The sequence below is a fragment of the Populus alba genome, chromosome 13 (genome assembly GCF_005239225.2).
Source record: "Populus alba chromosome 13, ASM523922v2, whole genome shotgun sequence".
NCBI classification, from domain to species: domain Eukaryota; kingdom Viridiplantae; phylum Streptophyta; class Magnoliopsida; order Malpighiales; family Salicaceae; genus Populus; species Populus alba.
In genome coordinates, this window is record NC_133296.1 from 15,545,640 (window position 1) to 15,564,439 (window position 18,800).

The following is an 18,800-nucleotide window of genomic DNA, read 5'->3' on the forward strand; positions in this document are numbered from 1 at the left end:
TCTTTTAATTGGATCCAAATTAATTCTTAAACATAATTAAAATTCAATTTGGCCCATGATTAAATCAAATTGTTAGATTAAAAATTTAATTATGTCTTTGGACTTAATTTTTATGCAAATTCATCCAATAATCATTTAACATGACCTTTAATTTGCATTGTTTCTTCATTTTTTGGCATAACTGAGTACAATTATGCCTTGAATTTTCTTTAAAATTGCAGTTGTATTCTCCGGCCTACTTTCTCCACATTGTTAGCTTTTGGTTTATTTTTTTTTATTTTTATTTAAAAAAAAGTGAATTTTAAGGAATAACCCATAATTGGGTTATGACACTCATCTTCATCAAGAATCAATATGAAGTCATATTTCTCACTATAATCTATCTTCCAATAAAGTACTTTTTCATTGAGCTCAACATCTCTACAAATCACCATCTTTCCTCCATAAGGGTTGTAAAACGTGTATCATTTGTTCTTTTGATCACAACCCACAAAAATCATATTTTTTTCTCTTGTCATCTAGCTTGGTCCTTACTTAATCATCTACATGCACATAGACAATGTTATAAAAAACTTTCAAGTAAGAAATACTTGGCTTTCTTTCACTCCATACTTCTTGTAAAATCATATCATTCAAACCTTTAGTAGGACATCTATTTGACAAGTAGATAACATATTCTACAGCTTCAGCCTAAAACTCTTTAGACAACTTTTTGGTTTTGAATATGCTTCTTGCCATGTTGAGGATGCTTCTATTCTTTATCTCCATCATGCCATTTTATTATGGGGATTTAAGCATCGTTAGAAGTCTTTTTATACCATAATCTTTACAAAACTCATTAAAATCATTAGAATAAAATGTACTCCCTATCTATTCTAAGTGATTTTATAGAATAATTACTTCATTTTCAACTAATGCCTTAAATTTCTTAAAACAACTAAATACATTAGACTTTTCTTTTTTAAAAGTATACCTAAGTTGTTCTATTGTAATCGTTAATCAAAAATTAAAAATACATATTTTTACAAAACAAACATGGTTTGATAAGACTACAAACATCAACATGTATTTTTTTTTTGGTTGACTTGCTCTTGGTGTAATCTCTTTCCGAAAACTCTTAGAAATTTCTTACCCACTAAACATTTTTCAGACAACTGATTTGTATGTATAATAGATTGAAGACAATGACTTTGTTCAAGTCAGCGGTGTTCAAAGGAGAAACAACGTTTGGAGGAATAGATAGGGAGGGGCCAGGGGTAACGAGAGATAGTGGTGAGCTAGCTGGAGATGAATAAGGAGGAATGGATGGAGCAGTAGAGGGAGTTGGAGTAGGGACAGATGGAGCGGGAGTTGGAGTTATTGGAGCAGCTAGTGCAGGAGATGGTGATTTGGCTGGTGGAGCTGTTGGTGTGGCTGCTGGTGCCTGAGCCAGCAAAGAGAGCAGGAAGCATCTAAGACACCAAGATTTTGTAAGCCGCCATTGTTATTGTAAGTTGTTAAGGATGAAGAGAAGAGAATAAAACACACAGAGAGGAGATAATAAAGGGATTGATGAGAGAGAGAGACGGTGTAGTATTTATATAGAAAAGGTTAAGGTTTAAGGTTTTTGGTTGGTTTAATTTCTTTTATTATTATCATTATCGTAAATAATGAATAAACTCAAACAAAAATATATTATAAAACTTGAAAATAAATTTCTTCGCGGTACCTTTTGTTTTTTAAAAGAAAGTTTAATGATCATTGAATAACAACTAGAAAAGGTAAGGATAAAAAGGCAAAAGGCATAAAAAATAAAATAAAATAAGGCAACCTCAAAGTAAAGACCAAAGGGTGTATAAGTGGATGTTTAAAACTGTGGTATTGATTAATTTCTAAAAAAACAATTTTGAAAATATATTAAAATAATATTTTTTTATTTTTAAAAAATTATTTTGACATCAACGCATTAAAAAATTTAAAAACATTATTAAAAAATTTAAAATTTTAAAAAACATGATTTTAATGGTGTAATTAAACAAGACCAGAAACCAAACTAGAGAAAAAAATAAAGCATATTTCATATAGAACCTAGCAAGATAAAGACTTGAGTAGATTCTCGAGAGACCAAAACTAGCACTGGAAAAAGTTATACAAGTAAATACATCATAGACCAAAGCAACATAGAAAAAGCTAACAAAAACTCCATAATCACAGACAATTCTCTATCAAATATTACACTTGCAGCTTATTTACAATCTTCAGCTTCATTCATGATCTGATATCTCGCCTTCTTTTTTCTTCTTTCCTCGAGATGCATAGCATTATGCTTGCAGAAAACGGATCTGAAATGTTTATCCACATATGCAAAAATTATAAAGAAACACCAAACCTAATATCCATAATGGTTGTTTTCTTTTGAACAACAAATACAAGATGCTTGAACAGAACATGAAAAAAGTACAGACATTAGAAGATTATAAATTCACTTGAGAAATTATTCAACACCTGAATATCCTAACTCTACTTGTAATTATTATATGCATGCATGGAAAGTGTATGCACACACCAGCATATGCTCAAAAGTAAATTCTAGGAAGAGGAGAGCATGGAAAGTGATTTTTAAAAATCTAAACGATCATCTCCTCCCTTACTCTATTCTGAACTTTGTTGGTTTCACAATTTACTGTCAGACTCCTAGGCTTCATTGATGCCATTTCTCCTGTAGAAATTGGGTGTGAAATGTTTATCTATGTGAACATCATGCAAGCTGTTGAACCACATTTTGTAGTCTTGATGTCATAATCACATACAACAAACAAGAAAGAAAAGTATGACTTTTTTTCTAGAAACCGAGGAGGCTAGTCAGTAGCATTGGCACATCTCAAACAAGGCAGTCGCTTTAATTCTGATGAATAATATATAATAGTGCTCAATGAACACTCATTGTGAGTATACTTCAACGTTTTAGTATGGCAAAGTTTGCAGGAAAGTACCCTTATTTAGGTCATTGTGAAGATGAAGTACTGGTTAGTTGTACAATTTTCTTATTTTCTTTGGCGTTATATTTCCTAATCTATAATTTTTCTCGAACTTTTTACCATTACATGGTGTAAAGATCAACTATGTTACGTTATATATGGTAGAGTATCATGGATTCCCATGGACATGTAAGAGTTAAAACGGTGGTCCTAGGTATGTTGTTGCATTTGCATCCTATATCATCCAAGGTTTTTTAGTGCCAAACAGCAACTGAGAGGACAAAAGTTGAGCAAAGAAACTAGGAAATCAGCAACATGAACAAGTGCAAACAACAGCAGTATTACATATGAGTAAGTGCACTAGCATGCACAGCAACCACCTTCAAATAGTTGAAGCCAGCATTGACAAAAAACAACTAAGATAGCATCAGCTCAACATTACCAAAAAGGTGTTTCTTGCAAAGGCATTCCAAAAGGTAGAAGAAGTTTTGAGTTTTCCTAAGAAATTTACATGGAATTCCATGAATTTCTCACAAGTTTCTGCAACATGACACAAAATCACCACCAATTCAAACTTAGGTGGCCATTTTTCTTGGCATCATTTCAGGGGTGGACCGTGTGTTGAGTTCTGGCCGACTGTGGACTGCAAGAAGTAGTGACTTTGCAATCAAACCAAAGTCACCTTAACAGGGGACCCAACAAGGCTACAACCCATTTCTTGATTCTTCAATACATGAAACTACTAATGAACATTTTTAGCTTATACAATATAGTTTGACTGCCTGCACTTATAAAACTTGGTGAATGTCTGCACTGAAAGTCTCAAAGTTAGTGTTTGATGATGTTAATTGAGAGAGTTTAATATCTATAAGAGGTGCAATAGCAAACAAAATCCCATAAGTTTTTCATTAACAAAATACCTGAAGAATCAACTTTCAGTACCACGTGATACCCATACCAGAGTTCTACAGATATATGCTCGATTGCAAGTATTTCTACAAGTATTTTTTTTGCTCACCCAATCACAAAAATTAGCACTTTTAATCTAAACAGTCATTTTCCATAACTTTAGCCCCTTAGCGCACTCTTCTTGATGCGCTCGCTTTGCTTACATTAACTCTTTTGTAATCCATTCTTACTGGCCTGCTTTTTTTCCTTCCTGCCTCGGGAGAATTACCTCTTTCAAAATAAGATATAACAACTTTTTTTTTCCTCCCTCTTTCCTTTCATTCTTGTAGACGAACATCTTTGGTGGTTGTTTTACACCACAAAGGCGACCAAAGTAGTAAAGTGGGTCAACATAACAAGATGAAGACACAATACCTTTCATGTTAGTTAGCTGGACAAGTTCAATAAACTCTTGTATCTCTGCAAAGCATAATGATCAGAGTAAGGAACTGAAAACATGTACTGGTGGTACCTTTCAGCATATCCTAAATTACCATCTAGCTTACTAGATGGTTGTCTTTTTTTGTAACGAGAAGTTAAGAGAGAACTGAAGAGATTGTTGTCCTTTTTAACAGGTTTCAGCACCCATGGAAGACCAGATGGCATGATTCCTATTGTTGGCCATATTGTGTTTAATCCCTCTAAAGTTTCAACGCTGAAACTGTAACGAGGAATTGCTCGAACTTTTGTTAGAGAAGTTTTAGTTGTGAATGTGTCATGGAATCCAAGAAGATGCATGGTTTGTAAACGTTCTGGCCACACCCAAATCTTCAAAGAAGGAAAGGAAATTAAAGCTAAAACAAATTTGAAACAGAAATAGTTCCTAAATGTAATTTGTAAGTAACTCACTAAATTTCATTCAACACCTACTTTCTTGTAAAATGATGAGAAAATATGAGTGCCCTAGAATCATAATAAAAACAATAAACAAGCATGGTAACTGAGCTAAGAACTTGGTTCTGTGCTTTACAGAAACACATCATTCATCATCAACGCATATAAAAGATCAAAATCTTCCATCAATATAAACGATGATCGTACCTTTATGTTAATAAGCACACGTGAAATATGAATTAGAAGCTCTTATTTCCCCAAAGTATCATCCCAATAACAATGTCATGTTTCGAATGAGAAGCAATGATGTCAACAACCTGTCATTACCAAGTAAGTAAATCAGTAAAAAAAAGTTGTATAACTGATCTTTTACTTATTTTGAAGCACTGTAATCTCCGCCAAGCCCATAAACTCAAAAAAAATCTACTTACTTTCATGACCATTCCTAAGACACGAATACTAATCAATTGCTCACTATATTTTCTCATTCCCAACACCAACATTTAGCTCTTTATCCATAGTTCATCCCTATTAACTGGTATCCATTCTTCGCAATGCACATTAATCATCAGCACCTACCAAAAATCACTTAAGGAAAGAACTACTATACGAACAAGAAATATGCAAATCCTACCTGCTAAGTAGCAACTTCTCGAGTGGGAAAATCATAATACATATTATCCAAGTAAAGAGCATCAACCGTCTAATTCTTGAGAATATTAAGTAGCTTACTCCTCGCATCCTTTGCCCTCTCGTTATCAACTTCCCATCGAAATTCCCCTATATACATCAAGCATCCAAACTCCTCGCGAAACAAAAACATGACCCCTCCTGTTACAATTCAATCCCATCAAATCTCCATAGCCAACCATCAAAAAAGTGATTTTGGAAAGGTAATTATTTTTTTTTTTTAAATCGATTCCCAAAATATCTCATGCATTGCGATTGAATAAGCAAGCGAACTCGGCCAGTGGGTCCCGAGATAAAAAAGAAAACATAATAAAAATTGGCCTGCCAGGGCAATGGTGGGCATCAAAAGCCATGACATGAGAGGTGATTTGAGATCCAGTGGTCGGAGAAATGAGAGAAAAGGAATGCCAAATGTGATGATCGATGATGCGAAGTAAAAAGAGGTTGAAATCAGGGAACTTGAAAGGTAAGAGCTTAGCGGTTAGTTTGGAGCAAACGAGAGGACCTTTTCCCCATTTTGAGGTCAAGCCTTGAGTGTGGTCCATGGGTAAGTGAGTCAAGAAGTATGCCTGGCTTGTGTTACGTACCTAGTCTCTAAGAAGGGTGCAGCATATGGGAAGAAGAACTAAGGGTGTTGCAGAGTTGATAACAACTGCATGCTGTTAATTCTGTTAGTTGATTAATAATAATTCGTTAGCTGGTTGTTACAACAGTTATAGTCAGTTAGAATAATCAGTTAGTAGTTATTTATGCTACTATAAAACACACATGAGGGGTATTGGTTGGATATATAGAAAATACACAGAAAATTCAGTCTCACTTCTTCTCTCTCAAATCCTCTCAGAACAGTTCTCTGTTCTTCACCTCATTTCTTCTTCATTTCTTGTTCTTTACCTCCTTTCTTCTTCACTTGTTAAGAAACCTTAACAGCTTGACTCGGTGAATCGGTCCACTGATATCAAACCTTTCTCCATCGACATTTAAGAGAGCGGAGAAGGAGGTTTTTGATTTTTTATTTTGGCTAGGAAACTTGATTTTATTTAAATTGTTTTATTTATTTATTTTATCTTATTGAGAGACACAGTGCAGGTGTTTGTTATATTTCGAAGGTAGAAAATTTGAAGAATGAAATCTTATAAGATGTGCTTCATCATATTCGAATAAAAAAATCAATAATTATAACCTAATTAATATTTATATATTATATAAGAATTTTGTATTATCTAAATCTAATCTTAAAAAACCCTAAACAAAACAAGAAATTCATGTTTATTTGTTGTGTGTTAAGACACATTTCACTACTCATTCACTGTTTTACTATTCACATATTGTTCATTGCTTCTTCTTTTTTCATTTTGATTCTTAAACTTTTTTCTCTTTCCAATTGTATTTTTTATAACTAAATTAATAAATATTTATTTGTTGTTAATTTATCATTTCAATTTTTTATTATTTTTGGCTAATTATGTGTTGGTTCAAAATTGATCATGTTTCTTAATTAATATTTTCATTTTCCTATGTAAATTAATATTTTACTTCACATGATAGAAATAAAAATAATATTCAAATCAATGGATAGGACACAAATTTTTAGTGAAATGATTTGAGGCTTAGTTTTAGATATCTTTACTTACACAACTTTTATCTCTCGTTTGATATTGTATTTTAAATAGGGTTAGGCAAAATTTAAATGTTTTTTTATGTTTTTTTTTTATTATTTTGATATGCTAGTATTAAAAATAATTTTTAAAAATAAAATAATATATATTATTTTGATCCATTTTCCCGTAAAATGTTTTTTAAAAAATAATCATTATTAGACTCTCAAACATTTCTAATCAAGGCAAAGGATTCTTGACAAACAGTTCGTGGCTTTTGTGAAGTTCATCAAGGGGAAAGGGTGATGTAATTGCTTTATACAAGGTATTATTAGTCTTGTTGAAGTCTAGTACAATCCACCAATCATTGGCATTTGTTTCTTATGGGTTATAAACTAATACATGTAGACTTATATGTTTGTCAATATTTGGTTTTAATCTCATGATCATGATCAAGTATCCTGTATCTGTTGTTCAAGAGAAAACTACCATCCTATGGTGTTCCTGTATAATTCTTGCATGTGTGGATAAACATTTCATATCCTTTTTCTACAGGCAAGATGCAATGGATATAAGGGAAAGGGAGAAAAGAGAGGTGAAAGATTAGATCATGATTGAAGCTGAAGATTGTAAACAAGCTGGAAAGTGTAATCTTCCTAAAATAAATCACTCAACATAACTAGTACTTTGCACTCACATTCACTGTGTTTAGCACTCAATCTCAAAAAAAAAAAAAAAAAAACATTTGCCTCATAGCTTGTAAGAAGTGAGCTATATATGATACCACTGTTGAAGCTGCAAATAAATGTATAACAATAGCAGTAATAATAAAGAATAGAGAATTATGAAATTGAAGAGTTGAGGTAGAAAGATAATGATTTCATAAATTGAGAATACCTACTTAAAGGTTTACAACTAAACTGAAAATACTAGAATAAATGCTGAAAAATCTCAACAACTATGAGAGATTATTGGACTACTATTAATAACAAAAAATCAGTAACACTTGCAGCAGAATCTGTTATAAAACAGTGATTTTAAAGACTAGGTCACAGGTTTTTGAGTTTCTATCTTCAAGGCAGATTCTCATAAATTAATTTCATGGATTCTAACATTTTTGACGTGTTTCTTCAGCTAAAAAAGGGTTCAAGGGCTTTTTGACGTGTTTCTACAACAAGGCTTCATCACTTTTCATATCAAAATCGGTTTTTAAAATGTTGAGCTTAAACCCATTAAAACAAATGCCAAGCAAATTCACATAATAAGTTAAGGAGGTTTAAACCGGTAACAGTTTAGTAGTTTGTGGAGTTTTTGGTGGCCTTACATCATTACCAAACCTTGAATAGATATTATAGAAATATAAGAATTCCCATTTGTGTTCCTAGTATCAATGCCAGATCCCAAGATAATGTTTTCAAGAGCTTGTAGCTTGCCATTGCTAGAAGATGAAGTGATAGTTTCAATTGAAAGAGTACCCCACCTGTTTAAGAGCCTAGATTGACCGAGGGTTTTGTTGAAGGTGCATGGGGCGGCGGGATTGGGTTTGGCTAAAGGCTTGTAAGATGTGGACCGAGTATCAGGATAGAGAGGATCTTCCCGAAGGAAGCACACATGTTGCTTTTTTCTTTGCAACCATCGTAGTGGATCCATTAAATATCACACATGTCAGTCCGGAAATAGTGTGATTTGAACTTTTCAGCATTAGGAGATATTGCATTGAATGTTCCAATGCCAACTCTCACCAAGAATAAAAACGCGTCACCATATTCAACGAGAGGGCTAATGGAATCCATCGATAGCCCGCCGGTTCGAAAAGAAGAGCTAGTACTTAAGGGCATGGATGGATGATAGAAAGAAGTGAAAAATCCATGACATTGTCATGGCCATTGTTTGAGACTTATGAGTTGTCTTATGTGTGGATGGATTGTATATATAATCGATAATTATCCATTCTTTTCATAGCAAACACTTGGGCGATGTTGTTGGAGTGATGAATGAAAAGGTAGTTGTGGACTAGTAATGCTTAATATGTTACCTCTTTTACAAAGATCATGTTTCATAATAGAATTTTGTTGTCTTTTTTTTTCCAGTTTTTTTTCTTAGGAAGACAAGTTTTTGGATAGCACCATGGATTGAGGATGATGAAATGGTCTGATTAGACTTGCTAACAGCCGCTGCTTGCCCTTGTCAAAGATATCTCAAAAACCAGTTACAAGCTGAGGTTGACGTCATGAAGCATGAAACATAAAATACATTTAGAAACAGGCTATCACAACAGTAGAAGCCATAGCATTTTTGCCATTCTCAAAAATATTCTGAAATTAGCTTTCAAATAATATACAAACCATTTGAAGTGGATAATTTTAACTAGTACAATCACCCAAGACTCTTGCGTTCTCATATATAACAGCAGCATTACACAGTTACTCAAACCCGATTTCTCGAAATGCCTTCTTGGTTCTCTTTTTGAGACTTGGAACTTGTGTTTGATGTGGTGCTCTTGGTCTGAGAAGAAGCAGTGGAGGTGTGGCTCTGTGCCTGTGAACTTTGGCTAGAGGAGGACTCTGTGAAGAAAATTATGCTCTCCTGGTTGTCAACAAACACTTTGAGAGATCTTGGAACCGGAGGTGGGTTCACGTTCACAACCCCTTCCAGGATCTGAACTACCTGACCCATTGATGGCCTGTGGGCTTCATAATCTTGGATGCACCAGCAAGCAACTTTACAGATTCTTGTTAGCTCTTCAAGATCAGCATTCCCCTCCAACCTGTGGTCCAATAGGCTAAGGATTTCACCATGCTCTTGATTGATTTGGCTTGCAGCATAACTTGGGAAGAACTTCACTTTTCCATCTTCAGATTTCTCAGAGTTTCTCCTTCCTGATACAACTTCAAAAAGCATCATTCCATAACTGTAAACGTCTGCTTTGGCAGTTATAGGCACACCTGAAATCCACTCTGGAGCAAGATAACCTCTTGTCCCTCTCATGGTTGTTAGCACCCTGCTAAAATCCCGGCCGACAAGCTTCGCCAGGCCAAAATCTGCCACTTTAGGGAAAAACTGAGCATCTAAAAGGATGTTCTCAGGCTTTATATCGCAGTGTATGATACAATCCCTGCATTTTTCATGGAGATAATTTAATCCTCTAGCTGTCCCCAAAGCAATACTGTACCGAGTTTTCCAGTCTAAGACCTTTTTCGAGTCCTCGGAGAAAAGATGGGAATCAAGAGAACCATTCGGCATGTAGTCATAGACCAACAGCTTCTTATTACCCTCCGAGCAGAACCCACGAAGGCGAACAAGATTGACGTGCTGGATCGTCCCGATTGTGCTCACTTCTGAGCGGAATTGCTTCTCTCCCTGGATGATGCTTTCGAGCTTCTTCACAGCTATGACACTCGTATCAGGCAACACCCCTTTGAAAACCGAACCGAAACCTCCTCCTCCCAATTTCTCTGAGAATTTCTTTGTCGCGTTCTGTAGATCTCTGTACCCAAAAGCTATCAGTGAACCGTCTACTACTTTCCCCGTTTTGACTGTTTTCCTCCTCCTCAAAAATACAAACAGAACAAGGCCAAAGAGAGACACCATCACCACTGAGCCCACAACACCACCAATAACTATCCCCTTATCATTCTTCGAACTTGAAAACTCAGATGCTGCAAGCCTGATATAGATAGTGTTTCTATTTGAGTCATCTGCAAGTTGTTGCATATCCAAAAGATCGCCGAACCAAACTGAGCACCGACTGCCATCATAAGCATAGGCAGTACAAGTGCAGTTACTCAAGCAAGTTGATTCGCATTCCTGTGCACTCCTGGCTGCCAGTACTGTCTGTGGATTTGCAGGCAACTTCATATTGTTACTGGAGAAAAAGCTGTCACTCTTCCCATTAACAACACTAGAATTCTCACACTGCAAATTTGATGCCCTCTCACATCCACCAGAAAAAACCTTCGACTTCCAGTCCTCCAATTGTATCGGGTTGAAACCTGTCAAGCAGTTGCAGAAAGGCTGTGAATTCCCATTACAGCTTCCAAAAGCCCCGCAGTAAGCATAAACCTCACATTGCGTCTTTGGTTGAGACCAGAACAAAAGCCATTCCTGGGTACTCTCCAACCATGATAGTTGCTGAATCTGTCCTCCAGCCGCCATCACAAACCGAGATATGAGTGTTTCATTGTACAATGAATAGGTGAAAGAGGTCTCATTAATATTGTTAACATAAGTAAAGTTGTAAATATAGTTGCGTCTCATTTCAGGAACAAAGCTGAAAATCTGTCCATTCCATGATCCACTATCCCAATAGTCTTTAGACCTATTCCAAAAGATCAAATATCGACTCTGATTTGGGTCTAGCTGAAGAGAGAAAAGACCTGGTGAAGGATCATCTTCGCTTTTCCATGAAATGAGAAGTGTGTTCCTTTTGATGATTTTGTTCAATCCAACTTTAGCACCAGGCAGCCATGTATGAGCTGGAAAATCAAAAGACTGCCATAGTGGTGACACTGATGAATTAGACCCATCTCTCAAAACAAGATTTCCATCATCGCCAAGAACTGCTTCCACAGAACTTGACCTACTAGAGCTCAAATTTGTGGACCAAATTGGGATCTTGGACTCGTTAAAGAGAACTAAATTACCGCCAGAAATCCTTAACTCTGAAGAAAATCTATCAGAAACGGGTGTCTCTCTGTTTGCTACCCAAACTATGGTCTGTTTAGACACTTTACCTCTATAGTACCACATGCCTATATAGTAGTTTGAGGAGTTGCCTGGATGGAAGAAACCAAGTTCAAAGACTTTTCGTGCTGAGACAATAGTTTGGTCTCCAGAGAGAGAACTGTTTGCAGAGATTGTATCGGCTGCTAGGGAGACATGAGAGTTGAGAGGAAAACAAAAAAAGATAACAAGAAACATGATCCATGTATTGTTTCGGACATCCATGGCTGCTGCTAAAGAATTTTGCAGGTAAGATTGAGATGTTGGAGGTGCAAGTATGTACAGTACCGCCGCTAGTTAAAGTGAGAAAACAAGACTTGGTCTCAATATGCTACGTAAGCATTTGCCAAAGAAACTTCAAAGTCTGTTGTTTTGAACCATAGCTTTCTTTTGGACACATTCAACATGGTTCTCCCCATCATTTATTTATTTATTTATTTTATTACCATATGATATTCTCAATCAATTTTCATTTAAATCCAAATAGTTTATATATATATATATATATAATTAAAGTTAAACCTATATCGCAATATCTATCAAATTTGGTTAAATTTCATTTACTCGTTACATTATTTAAATAATAAAATCCCAATAAATTTAAAAATATTTTATTTGTTTTTAAATTATTTTAATGTACTAATATCAAAAATAAATTTTAAAAAATAAAAAATATTATTTTGATATATTTTTAAAAAAAATACTTTAAAAAACAATTCCAACCAATCTCTCAAAACAACCTTCATCATTTGAAATCCAGTGAGCATGATTTTTTATGATAAAAAAGTCATTCTCGTGCCAAGAAAAGAAAATTCAAAGTTCAATTGAATTATGTGAAAGACAATCTATGGTTTCTCATGACCAGAGAAACCAAAAGTGTTTCTTTTATTTTCAGATCGAGTTGGGTGGCTCTCATTTGCCGTGTGGAAAACTCACTCCGATCACTTTCATGAACATATAAAATATATTGTTGGCTTGCGTGATTTTTTATGATTAAAAAATTGTCCTTCATTACATGTTTAATGAAACAATGTTTTTCCTTTGTTCGTCTCTTTTACGATGCATGGCAGGCATATCGAGATTCGGCTGATTTGGGTTTAAATTGATTTAAATTGAATAAAAATAAACCAAAAGAGAGAAAATCCAGAAGACTAAAAATAATCCATTCCAAAAGGTTGAAAATTGGATCAGTCTTGACATGGTTTTGACGTATATACACTCGAAAGCTTGTCCTCGACGACAGGGAAGAAGATTTGGCAAAATTTCGGCTGACCGGAATAATAATTGAATTATTTTTTGAAAACAAATCCGAAGAGAAAAATTATTTTTTTTCACATAAAATTAATTTGAAATTAACATTAATAACTATTAAAATATGCAATCAATAACCTCAATTGTCTAACGATAGTTCTGATACAATTGTTGGTTTCCTAAATATCATACATGCAGCAAAAATTATAAAACAAAATTATTCGAAAATTTCTAGGATCCTATTAAATAAATCTAAAGTTTTTTAGGGATTTATTATCTAAAATTTGATCTTTTTTCGGGTTTAAATAATTCCTTAAAAACTGGGTTGATGCAAACTACAAGTTGTTCAATTATCCGATCTCTAAAGATAATCCACGTGAATCACCTAAGAGAAATCTCATAAATTCCTATTTAGGAAAGAGTGATTGTTATGTCTAGAGTGCTAGCTTTAATATTGTGTTTGCGTAGTTTTTTGTCTAATAGACATCTGCTCCTCTTTTTCACTTACAAAATAATAGGCTTATCTTTATATTTATAGGGAATTCTAAAAACCCTATAAATAGTAAAATATTTATTTGTCTCTTAAATAATATACATATATTATTGAAGAATAATTTTAGAAAGTTAATCAATCAATCCGTACTTGATTTTTTCTAAATCTAGAAATACAATCCATGTAATAATTATATTCTAGTTCTTAATTTCTAAAATATATTTTAATCAAGTTATATTTAATTAAATCATCCCAATTTAATTTCTGATTAATGGTTCTTAATGGTATGACCCATTAAATTCTTAATATGTTGGTTCAAATATAAATTATAATTTTAATTAAATAAAAATAAATAAATAAAATAATTTAATTTAATTTTTAATTTAATAATTAATTAATTCATATTTAAAAATCAGGTGCAATATAAAGAGAGAAAACAAGACTTTGTTTCAATATGCTACGTAAGCATTTGCAAAGAAACTTCAAAGTCTGTTGTTTTGAACCATAAGTCAACCGAGCTTTCTTTTGGACACATTCAACATGGTTCTCCCCGTCATTTATTTATTTATTTATTTTATTACCATATGATATTCTCAATCTATTTTCATTTTAAATCCAAATAATATATATATATATATATATAAATTTAAAGTTAAACCTATTTTTCAATATCTATTAAATTTGGTTAAATTTCCATTTACTGATTATATTATTTCAATAATAAAATCTCAATAAACCTAAAAATATTTTTTTATTTTTAAATCATTTTGATATATTGATATTTAAAATAAATTTTAAAAAATAAATACTTTAAAAAATAGTTTCAACTAAACCCTTGAAACACCCTTCATCATTTGAGATCCAGTGTGCGTGATTTTTACGATAAAAAAGTCATTATCGTGCCAAGAACAGAAAATTCAAAGTTCCATCTTGCAACCTTCAAGAGATCGAACTTGAATTATGTGAAAGACAATTAATGAGAATTTCTCATGACCAGAGAGAGGACTGGGGACTAAGCTTGGTCAACATGGAAGGAAGAAAGGCCACGTAGCAAAGATCGAGTTGGGTGCTCTCATTTGCCGTGTGGAAAACTCACTCCAATCACGTCTCGAAAGAGAGAAAATCAAGAAGACTAAAAATAATCCATTCCAAAAGGTTGAAAATTGGATCAGTCTTGACCACGAGGAAGAAGATTAGGAAAAATTCCAGTCAGATATGACCGGAATAATAATTGAATTATTTAAAAAAAAATAGAAAAGAAAAATTAATTTTGAAAAAATTCACATAAAATTAATTTCAAATTAACATCAATAACAATTAAAACATGCAATCAACATCCTCAATTGTCTACTGATGGTTCTGATATAACTATTGGTTTCATGAATATCATACACACAGCAAAAACTATGAAACAAAATTATTTGAAAGTCCATAGGATTCTGTTAGATAAATCTAAAGTTGTTTAGGGATTTATTACCTGAAATTTGATCTTCTCTGGGTTTGAATAATTCCTTAAAGACTGAGTTGTTTTAAATCACAAGCCGTTCAATTATCCAATCTCCAAAAATAATCCACATGAACCACCTATGAAAAATCTCATAAATCTCTATTTAGAAAAGAGAAATTGTTATGCCTACAGTGTCAGCTCTAATATTGTGTTTGCATAGTTTTCTGTCTAACAGACAACCACTCCTTTCTTTCACTTACAAAATAATAGGCTTAGCTTTATATTTACAGGGAATATTAAAAACCCTATAATAGGCTTAGCTTTATATTTCAGTGACCGGTTTTTAAGTGTAATTAATATATTTTCATTAATAATGGTCTAATTTAACATTAAAGCATATAGTATATCTACCATGTTAAATCATGTTTGTTCTTTACATAATATTTATAGATTGTTTGAATAAGATTTGAAATTTTTTTCAAATCTCATTCCACCTTAGCCAAAGATTTCTCAGTCAATAATATTTAATAATAGATAAAATATTTTTTTTATAATTCACTTGGGGTGATAAATCCTCTCTTGATCACTCAAATACCTTTATATATTTCATGTTATACTCATTGTCTAACCTTTCATTACATCGGTTAAGATAACATATAACAGGATCATAACATAACATTCTCTATGTAAGATGACTTAGTAATCTCAAGTCTAAGGATCACTTACTCAACTGTCACGTGAGCCTTTCCATAAACATATGTAATTTCTCCATATAGAATTCTCATGCAAGTTAATTCAGTGTACATGTCTTATGACAAGCACCTACATGTTAGTTCTACATATCCCTTATACTCAAGTTTATATGAACAGTTGCTTCCTTTCATAAAAAAAAATATATGTATCAGTTTTTATAACTCTAATGAATATCCAATATATAAGAGAGTATTGACCATGAACATTTTAGAAACAATGCATTAATATAATAGGAATGTCATAAGTATAACAGCTTTACAATTTTCCTTGCAAAGCATATTTATCTCATAAACTTTATCTTTAATCTAGATTCATTAATCTAGTATTATATCAATATTAAAGAAAAATTAAACTTTTATTAATAATAAATATGTATTTACATGAATATAATAATAACATGTATAAATAACCAATTACCTACAGGGCATAGTAAACTAACATTTATTTCTAGGATTAAACCACATCCTATAATGAAACACACATGTATCACCATCATATAATTACAACATATTAACACTTTCAAAGCATAATCTTACAAGAAATTTGCTAAAGAGACAAAACATGCAATCCCATATACCTTCACATACAAATGACAATACCAATCAAAATTACATTAACATTTCTTTCAAATAGTTACATCATCTTGACTTTCAAATGAACAGAACAAAAGATCCAAAAACTAAGAAAAAAATAAAAGGGGTAGTATTCCATGCAGAAATGCACCATGATAGATAACAATAGAATGAAGAAGTGATTCAATAATAATCTACCAATATTCTTATTTGGTTGAAGAAGAGGCTTTTTAATTAGGATGATGAAGAGAAAACTTGAATAGCTTTCATCAATTAAATCTACCAAAACACATGTTGACAAATACATAAGTCCGCATGTATCGATTTATAACCCATAAGAATCAAATGCTAGTCAAAACTCGTACTTAACCAAATCCAAGCAACTGTTTGAGAACATGATCATCATCTACCATGCACCAACTTTGTTGTTTGCGCATATGCTGAGAATCCTTGGCTTTTCATCTCACTGATAAGTTGCACTGTCCTTGGCTCCTTATGCTGGAGAAATCCTCAGGTAAAAACATTATAATAACAATTATCTGGTGGGCGATCAACATCTTCCATTTGTCTGAAAGCCTTGTATGCTTCATCTAGTAATCCTTCCCTGTAATGCCCATTGATTACTATAGTTTAAGCCCGAGCATCAGGTTGCAGCCCTTTGACTGAGTTCCGAAAACAACTCCAATGCATCTTTAAGCTTCCTAGATCTGCACATGACAATGATTATGAAATCATAGATCACCAAATCATGAGGCTTCAAGTAACTTTTTTTGCATGTCACGAAATAGTCCCAATGTTTGATCAAGATACCCTTGTTTTCTTAAGCCATCAAGCAAAGTTGAGTAGGTCATTAAATCTAGGAAATGGCTTTAGGCACATATATCTTTGAAAAGCTCTTTTACTTCCAAAACTCTCCTTGCCTAAAACAAGCCACTTATAAAAATGGTATAACTAACATTGTGAAACAAACCACTTATGATCTGATATCCCGCCTTCTTTTTCTTCTTTTCTCTAGATGCATAGTATTATGCTTGCAGAAAACGAATCTGAAATGTTTATCCACATATGCAAAAATTATACTGAAACACCAAACCTAATAGCCATGATGGTTGTTTTCTTTTTAACAACAGATACAACATGTTTGAACAGGACAAGAAAAAAACATAGACAATAAAAGATTCTAAATTCACTCGAGAAATTATTCAACACCTAAATATCCTAACTTTACTTCATTACTTCTTATTATTATATGTATGCTTGGAAAGTGTATGCACGCACCAGCAAATGATCGAAAGTAAATGCTAGGAAGAGGGGAGTATGGAAAAGTGATTTTTAAGAGCCTAAACGCTCACCTCATTGGCTTCATTGATGGAATTAATTTCTTCTGCAGAAAATAGGTGTGAAATGTGTATCCATATAAACATTATGCAATCTGTTTAACCACAGTTTATAGTCTTGATGTCGCAGTCATATACAACAAACAAGAAAGAAAAGTATGAATTCTTTTTTCTAGAAATTGAGGAGGCTAATTAGTAGCATTGGCACATCTCAAACAAGGCAGCCGATTTGATTCTAATGAATAATATATAATAGTGCTCAATGAACACTCCACGTGAGTATACTTCAATGTTTTAGTATGGCAGGCTTTGCAGGAAACCCTTATTTAGGTCATTGTACAGGTAAAGTCCTGGTTAGTTGTACAGTTTTCTTATTTTCTTTGGCATTATATTTCCTAATCTATGATTTTTCTCAAATTTTTTACCATTACATGGTGTAAATATCAACTATGTTACAATATATATGACAGAGTATCATGGATTACCATGGACATGTAAGAGTAAAAACATTGGTCTTGGGTATGTTGTTGCATTTGCATCCTGTATCATTAAAGGTTTTTTGGTGCCAAAACAGCAACTGAGAGGACAAAAGTTAAGCAAAGACACTAGGGAATCAGCAACATGAACAAGTACAAACAACAACACAATCACACATAAGTAAGTGCACTAGCATGCACAGCAGCCACATTCAAATAGCTAGAGCCAACATTGACAGAAAACAACTAAGATACCATCAACTCAACATAACCAAAAAGGTGTTTCTTGCAAAGGCATTCCAAAAGGTAACAAAAGTTTTGAGTTTTCCTAAGAAATTTACGTAGAATTCCATGAATTTCTCACATCTTTCTGCAACATGACACAAAATCACCACCAATTCAAACTTAGGTGGCCATTTTTCTTGGCATCATTTCAAGGGTGGACCGTGTTGAGTTCTGGCCGACTGTCGACCGCAAAAAGTAGTGACTTTCCAGTCAAACCAAAGTCACCTTAACAAAGGACCCAGCAAGGCTACAACCCATTTCTTGATTCTTCAACACATGACACTACTAATGAACATTTTCAGCTTATACAATAAAGTTTGACATGAAAAATGAGATGAGGCAAATCACTTATAAAGCTCGGTGAATGCCTGCACTGAAAGTCTCACAGTTAGTGTATGATGATGTTAATTGAAAGAGTTTGAATATCTATAAGGGGT

General features: G+C 33.3%; 1 protein-coding gene and 1 pseudogene across 1 annotated transcript; both read right to left on the reverse strand.

The window, feature by feature from the left end:
* Nucleotides 1–1,135: 1,135 nt before the first annotated feature.
* On the reverse strand, nt 1,136–6,403 carry LOC118028197 (uncharacterized; annotated as a pseudogene).
* A 2,885-nt stretch (nt 6,404–9,288) lies between these two features.
* Nucleotides 9,289–12,095, reverse strand: LOC118028189 (G-type lectin S-receptor-like serine/threonine-protein kinase At2g19130). Its single transcript, XM_035031728.2, has one exon. The coding sequence runs from the start codon at nt 11,972–11,974 to the stop codon at nt 9,455–9,457; it is 2,520 nt and encodes an 839-aa protein (XP_034887619.1). The 5' UTR covers nt 11,975–12,095; the 3' UTR covers nt 9,289–9,454.
* Nucleotides 12,096–18,800: the final 6,705 nt, after the last annotated feature.